Consider the following 13,803-nt stretch of genomic DNA (forward strand, 5'->3'; position numbering starts at 1 on the left):
TCTTCATAAGTCTATGAAGATATAGAACGTCACTGTGAATGCTTAAGTCAAATTTGTTATTGTTTTATTAAGAGCGCCTTGTTTAGACACTGAAATAAACTGTATTCGCTCTTTAGCTGGTAAAACTCCCACTGTTGAAGTGCATCTAAGATCCAAATTCAACAAAGAGCATTGTCACGAAAGGGCTTTATCTGAAGTCTCCTGCTTCCATAGTAACTGCCATGGTAGGCCGAGCGTGAAACACCGCATAAACAACTTGCAGATACGCCGTTTTACATGTAAAACGCAAGTAGACCAGAAATGATGGCAAAATTAAAAAACAAAACATAAGGACAGGTACAGAGTGAGTATATGGCTGCACGGAGTGTAATGGAGTAATTTATGAGACCCTCGAGACACAGACCCCCTATAGTGATTGCAGTAGCTATTGTCTCTTTCAAGAGCCTGTGCAGGAGCAACCGCTCTTCATTAGAGTTCGTGCCGTTATTTTTTTCCTGGATCGTGGTGAATGCCAACCTGACACCAGACCTCAGCCTTCACTGCCTGCCCTGGGAGTTTCAGAGGTGTAAGCAGCAAAAGATGTGGATCAAGAGACCTCCCCAGCCTGCGCCCCACTCAAGACTTCCAGGGACCTTCGGTTTAGAGCGGAATTTGTCAGTTCCAGTTCTGGGAGCTGTAGCTGCACGGTTAAGATCAGTGCTTTTAAAGATAGTAGAGCGAGAGTTAAAGCAGTCCAGAGTGCGGTGCATACGGGACTGAACCCTGGCTGAAGCATGCTTTATAAAACAAATCGCCTGATGATACTATCTTGGAATATTTGCTAAGAATATTGGCCACAATTCTCTCCAACCTTCAACTGAGGCCAGGCAAATTGCGTTTACTGATCAAATTAAAGTGATTAAAGGCATGTACCATCTATAATGGTATGGATTATTATTAATGACAATTGCTGCCAATAAGAGCACATACATCAAATCTATGCTTCATTAATAGATCCTGTATGTCACCATACATGTCCTTCATTCAGAATTAGTTTTGAATATCCTGTATGATTTATATAAAGCCCAATTCATCAGAATATGATGAACATTCCACTACGTACTTTTACAAAGGCTGGGAATCAAATCAAAAGGAGGGATTATGGAGGGAATGAGGGATTATGCAGGCTGTTCACTCCCATGACATTTTGTTGTATTTAGAAACAAGGGCACATTATGAAGTCAAAAGCACAAATTTCAAATAAATATTCAATTCATAACCCAAATGAATATTAAATGCATAGCCATACATTGTCGCCTTGTTTTGATAAAGCATGCCTTCTTTTGAAAGTCATCTTTTACTACATTCACTAAATCGCAGTTCTGTGATGTGAGACCACAGATGGTGCAGTATTCTCACTCTGTGAGCAGAGCCACGCAACCAAGCCTTAATCCCCTATCGCCACATCATATCTGACGCGGACCTCTAATGAGGGCTACCAGCGTGCTTTCATCTTTTCACCTGGGAAAATGGAACAAAGGCAGAAAGGATCAAAATGCAAAGTGGCTACTCCCCCCCCTCCCCAGATCATCAGTCTCACAGCCTGATCGTGGAAAGGGAAACGTAGCGGGTAAGTGACAGTAGTCGTGAGTCAGCAGGGGGCTCTACAGACACGCTCCCACTAAATTCTTCCCTATAGGCTCACAAATACGGCAAAAACACAACATAAATTAAAATCGGAAAAATAAATGTAATCAGAGTCCACGGATTAGGATACTTATAAAGAACTGTTGAATACCATGCCTCATGGCAGGTCCTTGAAGTGTGAACGCTACCCTGCAATTCAAAGATATTATCTAACCCCAAGGGCATGTGGGAGTTGCAACATCATTACAGTATCAACAAGAGGCTCTAAACAAAAAGACCTGGCAACGCCATGCTTAACACAATAAAAACAACCCGGGAGCTTCACAGGAGAGAGATTAGACATGTGCTTAATTCACACGGACAATCCTTGCAGCAAGGCACTGTACTCTAAGCAGAAATAGACCTGGCGGTGTGTCATGGGCGATTGGTAACACACAGAAAATCTTAGAGCAGCTGCACTCAAAAACCAAAGGGTACAAGAGCGTCTCTGTTCCGTTTTTTTTTTTCCAAGAGAGGGGGCCAGAGATGGGGCTGCTGCTCACCCTACAACGAGACCTAAAATATGCCTAATGCTCTCAGCTGCGCATCGCTACATATGAGAGGAAAATCAGCAGAATGCCTGAGTGTGACTGCACGCACAGCAGTACGCAGATTACTAGGTGAGATCAGGTGCCGGCACTAATTCGAGTTAAGTGTTTACATGCACACCAGTAATACCGATACACAAAATAACCTGTTCAGATGGGATCAGCGAAACAATCTGGTTTCTGTTGATAAAGGAGCTGATGTCAGAACCAACATTCCCAACAAGCACTCTTAGCTGCAGCAAAACCTTTCAGATGAATCCTTTGCTACTTCACCACGTTGGCCTTATTGCACCAGTCGTGATTGAAGAATCCCCTTATATCTGCTCCTGCTCCTGTAATATCCGGAACTGAGACAGCCTGTGTTCTGGACATGTAGTCACACATGCGCACACACACACACAAAGAAAACAACTGAGATCTGATAAAGCAAGAATTAATGAAAATATAAGGAGGTATTGCGTGTGTTAAATGGCTTTTGCTTGCTGCGATTAAGTCACTGTGATTAAAGTAATCTGACCCACTCACCTCCTTGCATTTGTAACGCCACTGTGAGTAGCTGTGGTGTAGTGACTACAGCTGCCAATGCTAGACCCAATCATAATCTCGCAGCAAACGTCCAAAAAAAGACTGAGCGACGGATTAACTAGGTCGGTTTGCAGAAGACTGAACAAGGGGGAAAAAACCCAACCCAGATCGAGTACATGTCTGTGGCAGTGAACATGGTTCCTGCAAACAGAGACGAACAGCTCAGTCGTCTCTTGAGCCCTACTTGAGATTAACGTTCTTCTTTACTCATCTGGATGATGGATTAGCTGGCGAACTCTCGGCGGCCGTGCTTCATTAGACGCAGTCGGCTCTCTTTAAGTGGAGTCAAAAGGGCAGACTTTACGAGGTTCTTGTTTATGAGCGCTCCCTAACAGTTTTACTGTATGGAACGTATAAGGAATGCAAAGTATTATCTTATCTTGCCAGGACACAAAATCAGGAGTGCAGTGCACTCGCGCTCCCCATGCTAAACGACAGGAGCGGCTGTGTTATGATGTATGACGTGCACAGCTGAGTTTGGAGCACTGTACTCTAAGACGGGGCAGACGGGGGTGAAGCCTGCGTAACCCCTTGGGAATACGAGCTCATTACGACATAGATACTATTTTGAAGTATCGCTGTTGTTGCTGTTCGGGTGAAACCACGGAGGGAAGAGTATCACACCCGCCGAAAAGAAACAATCGCAACCAAGCCGCCACAAATACAACACTAAACCTCAGCAGCATGACAGGTTAGAAGTAATGTTAAATCATTTCAGAATTGGGCTTTGAAATTGCCTACATTATACTTTGGACAATTCTAAAATAGAAGTCAAATAAGAAAATATGCAATAACTATTACAAGGTGGTCAGTATAAGACCTGACTTTTGCTCCAGTTTGCCAAATCCATTGATTTAAATTTAATCTTCAAATAACCAGACAAGACGGACTACCAATTTGCATGTGAGCAATCGCTGTCACTTATGATATCTATCTTAAATATCAAACAGACAAGTTTTAAATGGTTCCTGTCTGAAGTGCTGTGAAAGAGTACAACAGGATAATAAGGTAGAGACTCATTACAGGCTCCTGACACAAAGTCGTCTGTTTAACACAGTACCATGGTAACGTGGTGCACCTTACTGCATCGATGCGCCTTGTCTGAATGCATAAAAAGAGCCTGCATTTCAGTTCATTATGAGAATAACAGGCACCTTGTTTTAAATGCTGTAATCACTCAAATTCTCAAAATGGAAAATAGCAAGAGGCAAAAGAAGGCATGTTGATTGGATCAATCCTTTGATGATTTCCAGATGAAGTGCGAAGCATATCACAGCAGGTGTGTTTTAACTCAGCTGAAGTAATCAGGATAAACTATAAACTGGCATGCCTATTAAGTACGGTGTAATGCCACACTAGTGTCTCGTTTTGTCTTGTAAGGCACTATTGTTGATGCATTTCACCTCTGACAACCACAGAAAACATGACACTCAGTAGGACTGGGTGCAAACTGTACACTCTGATGGTATATCGACTTCTATAGGCAAAGTCATTCGTTTTGAAGTAACAACTTAAAGTGTGTTACATAATTTGCATTATGTAATCTTCAAATCCCATAAACAGGCTCCCAGGTCCCCAGGACTTTGCCCAAAGCCTGTGATCCCTTGTCAGTCCAGCAGTCTGCCACTGGTCCAAGTTCTCCCACTAATCTTTTCATGGTCCCCCCTGATGCTTTTTTCCCTGCCTTTCTCAATAAACACTGCAATTATTCCGAGCAGTGGTTGAGTCCGTTAAGATGAAAGACAGGAGAAGATAAAGTGGGACAGTGTCACCAGCTTAGCACGGAGAAATACAGACCATGAAAGAGTGGAACTGGAAGAGAAGCAAGAAAGAGCAAAAAGACCTAAAGATCGGGTGTCCAGGGCATTAGCAATAAAGATGACAGGAAGATATTAGACTATACTGCCCTTATTCTTTTTAACCCACTGCGATACTCTTAACCTTGCGAAACAGGAGCTCAGAGGGGATAAACTCGAGAGGCTTTTGGGCTAATGTCCTTAAAGACTCTTGTGAATATTTTGTAGTGATACACTTTGGAGGTCTTTTTGAACTGAAGGATGGTTCTTTGAGCAAACGCTCTTGACTGAGTCTGGGGTACCTAGGGTTCAAAGACAAGGCTAAGTACGCCTCCTGCAGTACCCTGAACAATGCCGACTGCTTAATTAAGTGTAACTAAGCAAAGGCAGCATGTAGACAGTTGTTGGGGATCACTCACTTCTACAGATGGCTGCATAAAAGCGACAGTAAATTTAGCTCATTTGGTTTCCTATTCAAGTATAATGGGGCAAGTGTGTAGGTATTCTAAGTCCAGTCCAACTGAATATATCTACTGCTTTAACCTATCAAGTATTAAAAGATGCTTCAAAACATAGATTGGCTCCATTAATTAGAACAACTAGAATGGCTGGTCCCTCTTTATATTCTACCTCTACAACATATGTAGTTTTAAATGGTATTATAATGTAACTACCGAGTTAGGATTCACAGTTACACATGGATTCCTGTTGTACAGCATAGGTACATACACTTGTATCATCTTACACAGCAATTGCACAGCCATTGCCTATATATCATGAAGTTTGTGTCATTACTGTACAATGTTTGTGTTGTCACCTGACAACCAGGTGTGTATAGCTGGATTACTGAACAACTCCAGGGTTGGGTTACTATGGTAAAACACAAACACACTACAGTTAACTAAAATGAGCCGAAACTGAAGTGTATACACGGATGTATTTACAACAGTTGTATTACTGTAATCCATCTGTAACAGTGCATACTTGTAACAGTGCAGCTACATATAGCTGTGTGTATAGTTGATGTAAGTACACAGATATCAGTATGCTTGCATGCAGCAGACCTCAAGGAGGAAGGCAGGGAAAATGTTAGAGGTCAGAGCGATGCAGAGAGTGGTGCAGTATGGGTAATCAAACTACCGCTAGGGGAGAACTGACAATGCTGGCATGATGTGGGTCAGCATCTGCTGATGTTGATCAACTCTGGGAATCGTTGTGGAAACGGGAGGATAAAAAGGGGGACTGAAAGCAATAGAGAAAAGATACCTTAAACTAGAAACAGATTAAGATTAAGGGTGTTATGTAACTCTGTGCTTAAACAATAGGGTACAGTGCTTTGTAGTAATAAATAGTAAGGTACAGTGCTTGGTTTTGCTTCAAGTCAGAGGTTCAATGTCCACGTAGAGATAACAAGCAACCAAAAATAGCAAACCACCCAGGAATCTCACTGTATGATCCCAAAACATCTCTCTACACCAACAAAATCAAGGATGGAGCCTGTGAAACATTCATTCAAAACTCAGACGTTTTGGAGAGTGGAAATATCAGTCGTGACACGTTGATATTGACCCCGTACAGCTGGTAGTCTTAACCTCCCAGATCGTGGAGTGCTCTTAATGAAAATATCACAACAGGAATGCTTGCGTAACCTTGCCTTTTGGAGACGTTGTGCTAACGTATACTAGTCTGACACTAGGATGAATTCAGTATTTGACAGGTTTACTTTTCTCAAACTACAGAATATCTTTAAGATATCAGTAAGATGTCAACTCCCTGCTGTATGGTTTGATTAAGTGTAACTGCCCCAATGTATTAAAATTATTAAAAAATAATAAAAACCTCACTGCGGTGGAAGACAAACAAACAAAAGATTTAAAGAAATTAGAGTGCATAATATCTCAGAAAGGCAAACAAATATGCATATATAGTAATGGTTCCTTTATATTTCCTTCTGTTCGTAATCCTGGAATAAAGCAGTATAAATGCCTTTCTGAATATACAACACAGTGTGAACAAGATAAAATGGAATGAAATATCAGGCTAAAATAGGAAGCTCCAGGAATCCACAGAACCTACAACTGTGCACTCTTTATTATTGAAGGGTGTAATTTCTTCAATTAGATTTGAGGTTGAGTGGTTGTGTGTTAATTTTTAAAATAATTTATTGATAGGATGTTCTTATACTCAGTCTCTCTTTTAGTCAGTGAAGTGAATAATTGCTGCTGCAAGCTGTAAAATCTGCCCTTTTCCCTGCCTTTGGCTCTCTCTCTCTCTCTCTCTCTCTCTCTCTCTCTCTCTCTCTCCCTCTCTCTCTCTCACACCTTTTAAATATCTTTTGGACTTTTCTTACATTTTTTTTTTAACTGACTCTGTCTTAGTTTGTCTAATTTACATACAAATATAGAATATGGCCAATGCAATAAAAAACGTTTATGTGCAAATAAAGTGAATGGTATATGTGAGCAATAAGAATCGATAATCAAAAAAGTGCCACACACGTCTCCCGTGTCAACCATCCTCCCAATCAACCACAAATCGACAGCGGTCCACCCCAGACCCTCACACTAGGTCAGAGAGGGGCTAAAAAATAGAACAAAAAGAAACTCTGATTTAGGTTTTAGGTTCTGTTAGGCTTTCTTCTGTAACTTGTTCCAGCAATAACAATATCAGTCTGTATTTGATGGATTTATGCTGTAAAATCTGTTATCTTTAAGAGGAATCAGAACTGCCTTAGAATTCTACAGTTCATATAAAAAAGGAAAACAGCTTCCCATTCTTCACAGTTTATTTTCATCTGACATCATTCAGGATGTTTCCTGCAAGTATGCCCTAGCCCTTATCCTCCAGTCAAGTGAAAACCTCCTGTCTTTCCTTTTGTTGTTTTCTTATGCTGTCCTGGAAATGACAATTGTTTACACAGATCTGATTTGATTCTTACATACGTATACAAAAGTCTTCTATCTAATCTTACAATCTGTCATCCTCTAGGCTTTCATGATCTCTTCTGCTTTACCACTCCAGATGCTAAACTGCAACTTGAGTGATCTCTTACAAAAGCACCTAGTTTCTTTCATCAAAGGTTGCAAACTCTAATACCTGACCCATACCTTTATGATCCTGTCATATGCCTGCAGGCCTCCTATGTCTGCTGGTCCGTTGTCCATTATCTTGGAAACGTAAATCCCATCACTGAAATCTCCACAGGCTTCAGACCACTTCAGAAATAAGAAACATAAAACATACAATTATGAAAGCTTCATCCGCAGTGATTATCATTAGTGTGTAACATTCAAATTATGAACAAAAACAGCTTTTTATGGAACACTGCATGGAATTCATATTTCAAATTGAAACAAAACAAGTAGCATAAGGCCTGTAAATGAAAGTGGAATCGGTGAACGTAGCGAGCTGTTTTTGGACTGGCACGGTGCATGGCTGATCGTTGGACCCCCTGGCACGTAGTGCTGCTTCAGTGGGCCGGAGATGAGAGAAAAATGTTGGGCCGGAGCCTGCAGCTTCCAGCAGGGGGCCATCTCCACGCCAGCGAGAGACTCTTCTATCCCACCACATCAAACCCTTCCTCCTGAGTACACAGTCCTTGGGAGGAATTAACAAGCTCCGTGCTTGCTTTTTGACACTGACTACCAGTGAGACATGCACAGGGTTCACACTGCAGGGACTGCAATTATCCTGTTTAAGCCTGGCTCGGTCACTGTTTGTATTTGCATGTGCCAGAGGTTTGTTGGGGTGGGTACACCGGTACTGAGGGCTTTTAGCGCCTAAAATATCAAAGTCGCTTTTTGCTTCTCGTATTACGGGAAACATTTTTATTCAGGATCTTGCAATACACTGTTACCAATAGGAGTTTCCACTTAGTGCTAAATAGTGGTGGAATTATATGACTGTGTTTAAGTGCAGCTCACATGGACAGCCTGATCGAGTTTTCCATTTACGAAAACAAGAGAACACAGGCCTACCACACTCGATCTTCCACCTACGATATTGAAGCCGAGAGAACCTGATGATCTGTGGAGAGTAACTGTGAGCCTTCTTGTTTCTTCCCCCTGGGAAAGTGGAACAGGGAGGGAGAGAAAGAGAGAGAAAGAGGAAGAGAGACAGAAGGTTAAAATTGAGAGGTATCTTCAGCCATGCTAAAGCTCTCCCTCCTACAGAGGCAATGCTTTCTCTCTCAACTAGTTGGTGCTGCCTCCTGTATCACAGGACTCAACTTCAGTGGTAGTTCTCTAAGTGTAATTTCAATGTAATGTAATGTAGCTTTATGATACATTCACTGTATTTCAAAGGACTCATGGTAGTTACTGAAGTTTGCATTACATGATTGTGGTGTATTGTGGCTAAAATCACCACCTTCTTCCACTAGTTGTCTGTGAGGAGACATCACCTCTTAGCTCACATATTAGTGTACCAGCACACTTCGAGTATATGAAGTATGCGAGTGTGACATTACCCTGTGATATTTCAATTAACTTTTATTTGTTGACAAGGTTTATTCCACACCTGACTATGGCACACTGCGGTATGAGAGAAAGGGGCAAAAAATCTAAGATTTTTTGTTACATTATTTCCACATTTTTCCAGCAATAAGGATGATTTTTTTTTTTCGAACTATGATGCATTCATTCGCACAGATCATTAGGCACATGGCTGTAAACTATGCAGTAAGGCATATCAGACAGAATTTCATAGCTCTCTTCAAGGGCAACACACTTCAGTTGCAACGCACACTCCATCCGACCTCTTATGCATCAACCCTGTGACGACGAGCTACATTTGACAGGGTGACAGACTGACAAGGTCTATCCCTCTTGCCACATATCAGACCCTTGTGAGACTATGAAAGATAAAGCATCTCGAAGGAAGAAAGTTAAACAGGTGCGAGAGTTCTTGATTAGCGCAGCAGGCGCGCGATTCAGAGCCCTTACAAACCCACGCGGCGTCTCTTCTTAAACGGAGCCATGCCGCTGTAGACGGAGGAGACACGTGTCTTATCCCAATCGGAACTGAGTCGTTTCCTTAGAGTTGTCAAGAAGATCCGCAAACTAACTTCTCCCCAACTTTGAACAAACGGAATGAAAATGTTTTCGTCCAGTATGTCCTGTTTTATTCTTGTCCCATCCCGTCCCCGCTTATGGTCGCTTGGGTGAGGATGTGGCATCAAGGGTCATGTTTTCGGTCCCACTCATCTATGCTGATGCTGTGTACATAAATGATACTGGCGCATCTGAAGAGATATTTCCTATTTACGTTTGATGTAATCTGCTGGCGTATTGCCAGTGTGTCAGAGAAAACCAAACGGCCCTTTAAGGATCGGGTGGATACGGGCTTTCACTGTCTTGTTTGTGTTGTATTTGTAAATGTTTGACCTCAGCATCACTGTTGGTATCGTCCACCCGGTTGTCCACCCAGCAAAAGACGCTAAACATTTAGAACAAGCCTGGCAATTATACAAACTATTTATTGTCTCGAATTGCAAACCTAACCTTTCCAACATTGTATTGTTGAATCGAGTTGTAAGTTAAGTTTTATTTATTTATTTATTGAAACTATGTCTTACCTTGCTTAGTGGGACCCGGTTGCTAGAAAGCGCGTCCATTCTCGCTTTGTATGCAGTGCGCTTCTTTTGATATTCCAGCGCCGCTATCTGAAGCTCACCGTGGACCGTGGACAGTTGCGCAAGGAGGGACCTCTCACGATTGCTTGCTCTGATAGTTTGCCGCCTTAATTGCCTTTCCAAACTGTTCAACTTTCCTTCAAGAACGCAGTTCTGTGTCCTGAGGGCGTCTCTGCAATTATGATTTTCCAACTTTTCTTTGAGAGTGAGCATTAAACCGCATCCGTTTTTACAGACCTCAGTTAGTCTGTACTCACATTTCTCACGCATGTGCGAGTCCATATCTTTTAAATTAAGTACTGCGCCGCATCCTTTATTTCTGCAGTTTACTGATGAAAAGTCACACATTTCAACGTGGTCCGACAGATGCTGAAGTTTTACCACTCCTCTGCAGCCTTGGGAATAGTTATCGCACCTAATATCCAATTTCAAAATGAGGTTTTTCATCGGGAGTACGTGGTTGAGTTCTTTGGTGGAGATCCCCTGACACTTGACAGGACAACTGCTTTGCTTATCGACCCACGGAATCACGCAGCCAGAGCAAAACACATGCCCGCATGGAGTTGTAAGAGGCTCTTCTAAAACTTTACCACACAACCTGCATACAAAGTCTGGGTCTACTGGACTTTCAAAGCGATCAATTTCAAATCCCATTTTCCCAACTTATTTAAACCTTGGAGATATGTTTCTTTTCAATGGATAGAACGCATTCATTTGACAACGACTCCACACCGACACCACGGAGGTCGCTTCTGAAGAGGTGTGTACTACCGTAAACACTCACATATCTGAGCACTGGGGAGGGGGGGGGGGGGGGGGGCAAAACCCTTATACAAGCCCTGCTGCGCACAAATGTGTATTACCAATCGTCCATTGGTTCGCAGGTTCAATGAGGTTAGGGTTCATGTCCGGTCATAATCTGTCTAAGACTGTGATAATGATGTCACACAGTCTCAGCAATGACCGTGTCCGAGTCCATGCAGATAGTCCCCAACACACAGGACTCAAAAACTGTTTCTTATTTGTGTTTATAAACTAAATTATGTTACTGATGAAGCAAATCCAACTCTGCCAAAACCAAAGTGCCAGTTAAGAGAATGTAAATGGGTCAGGCGATGGATCTAAGAAAAACATAGATGAAGGTGACAAAGGTCCCAAAACACAGTAGCAGGAGGAGTTACAGTGCATCCGGAAAGTATTCACAGCGCTTCACTTTTTGCACATTTTGTTATGTTACAGCCTTATTCAAAAATGGATTAAATTCATTTTTTCCCCTAAAAATTCTACACACAATACCCCATAATGACGAAGTGAAAAAGGTTTGTTTTGAATTTTTGCAAATGTATTAAAAATAAAAACAAAAAAAATCACATGTACATAAGTATTCACAGCCTTTGCTCAATACTTTGTTGAAGCACCTTTGGCAGCAGTTACAGCCTCAAGTCTTTTTGAGTATGATGCTACAAGCTTGGCACACCTGTTTTTGGGCAGTTTCTCCCATTCTTCTTTACAGAACCTCTCAAGCTCCATCAGGTTGGGTGAGGAGCGTCGGGGCACAGCCATTTTAAGATCTCTCCAGAGATGTTCAATCGAGTTCAAGTCTGGGCTCTGGCTGAGCCACTCAAGAACATTCACAGAGTTGTCCCGAAGCCACTCCTTTGTTATCTTAGCTGTGTGCTTAGGGTCGTTGTCCTGTTGGAAGATGAACCTTCAACTCAGCGCTCTGGAGCAGGTTTTCTTCAAGGACGTCTCTGCACATTGCTGCATTCATCTTTCCCTTGACCCTGACTAGTCTCCCAGTTCCTGCTGCCGAAAAACAACCCCACAGCATGATACTGCCACTACCATGCTTCACGGTAGGGATGGTATTAGCCAGGTGATGAGTGGTACCTGGTTTCCTCCAGACATGACCCCTGGCATTAAGGCCAAAGAGTTCAATCTTTGTTTCATCAGACCAGAGAATTTTGTTCTCATGGTTTGAGAGTCCTTCAGGTGCCTTTTGGCAAACTCCAAGTGGGCTGTCTTGTTCTTTTTACTGAGTGGTGGCTTTCGTCTGACCACTCTACCATACAGGCCTGACTGGTGGAGTGCTGCAGAAATGGTTGTCCTTCTGGAAGGTTCCCCTCTCTCCACAGAGCAACGTTGAAGCTCTGTCAGGGTGACCCTTGGGTTCTTCGTCACATCCCTGACTAAGGCCCTTCTACCCCAATCACTCAGATTGGCCAGGCAGCCAGCTCAAGGAAGAGTCCTGGTGGTTCCAAACTTCTTCCATTTATGGATGATAGAGGCCACTGTGCTCATTGGGACCTTCAACGCTGCAGACATTTTTCTGTACCCTTCCCCTGATCTGTGCCTCAATACAATCCTGTCTCAGAGGTCTACAGACAATTCCTTGGACTTTATGGCTTGGTTTGTGCTCTGACATATACTGCCAACTATGGGACCTTATATAGGTAGGTGTGTGCCTTTCCAGATTATGTCCAATCAACTGGATTTACTACAGGTGGACTCCAATCAAGTTGCACCTGAGCTCAATTTTGCGTGTCATGGCAAAGGCTGTGAATACTTATGGACATGTGAGTTTTTGGGTTTTTTATTTTTAATAAATTTGCAAAAATGCCAAACAAACCTTTTTCACTTTGTAATTATGGGGTATTGTGTGTAGAATTCTGAGGGGAAAAAATAATTTAATCCATTTTGGAATAATACTGTAACATAACAAAATGTGGAAAAAGGGAAGTGCTGCAAATACTTTCCAGATGCACTGTAAATAGAAATTTCTCTTCTGTGTGAAGCTGTTGACCTTTGATGGAGATTCAAAAGACCAAGGCAGTGAAAACCGAGTCTTAGTGTCTGTCCTGTCTGTCAGTAGCTTTTGTAAATTCTCTTCCATTGTCACGAACTTTGATAATGTTGCTACTCACTTATGCTGCAGTGACTCAGAACTGCATTTCATGCACAATACTGGTTGGGCATTAGCTTTTCTATTAATATGAAAGAAGTGAATTTTTTTTAGTTTGAGATTTGAATAGCTGAGAGTATTATTGTTATTGGTGATTTTAATGCAATAGTATTGTGGTGTTATCTTGAAAAATCTAATATTTGAACTGGACCATTTATGTGCTAAGGAAAAAAAATCAAAGGAGAGGTGAGGCAACTTCTTTTTTTATTTTTAATTCATTTTTCTCTTACAATTGTTATTATTGTGGTGAGTAACCGTTCTCAGCCAGAGGAGGATGGGCCTTCCTTTGAGACTTGGTTCCTCTCAAGGTTTCTTCCTCATGCTCTAGGGAGTTTTACCTTGCCACTGTCAACCTTCGCTTGCTCACTGGGGGCTTGGACTTGAACATTTGTAAAGCTGCTTTGTGACAACATCTGTTGTAAAAAGCGTTGTATAATTCAATTTTGATTGAATGATTGACGAGAGGAGAGGAGAATCGGTATACAAAAGTAGAGTGACAAATTTAGGGAGGACCAGGCTGAAAAATGAGTACTGTAAGTCAGTTAAAAAAGAGGTAGGACTAGCAAATCGATATGATAAGCACAGCTAACCTAAGTTGGCTTTATCCGGGGGGGA

The 13,803-nt window shown here is 42.0% G+C and overlaps 1 protein-coding gene across 2 annotated transcripts in view; it reads right to left on the minus strand.

The window, feature by feature from the left end:
• Positions 1–10,970, minus strand: part of pdzrn3a (PDZ domain containing RING finger 3a) — a 22,617-nt gene extending 11,647 nt beyond the window's left edge. The window contains exons 1-3 of one of the 2 annotated variants that reach the window (XM_081706899.1): positions 10,170–10,970; positions 8,593–8,658; positions 7,702–7,809 (exon numbers count right to left, since the gene is read on the minus strand). In XM_081706899.1, the coding sequence (XP_081563025.1) occupies positions 7,702–7,809; positions 8,593–8,658; positions 10,170–10,880 (885 nt within the window). In that variant the 5' untranslated portion in view covers positions 10,881–10,970. Of the gene's footprint in view, positions 1–7,701; positions 7,810–8,571; positions 8,659–10,169 lie in introns of both variants that reach the window. The other variant, XM_027017904.3, reaches the window with a different exon arrangement.
• Between the last annotated feature and the right edge of the window lie 2,833 nt (positions 10,971–13,803).

Source organism: Electrophorus electricus, chromosome 24 (genome assembly GCF_041902795.1).
Source record: "Electrophorus electricus isolate QZ-2024a chromosome 24, ASM4190279v1, whole genome shotgun sequence".
NCBI classification, from domain to species: Eukaryota; Metazoa; Chordata; class Actinopteri; order Gymnotiformes; family Gymnotidae; genus Electrophorus; species Electrophorus electricus.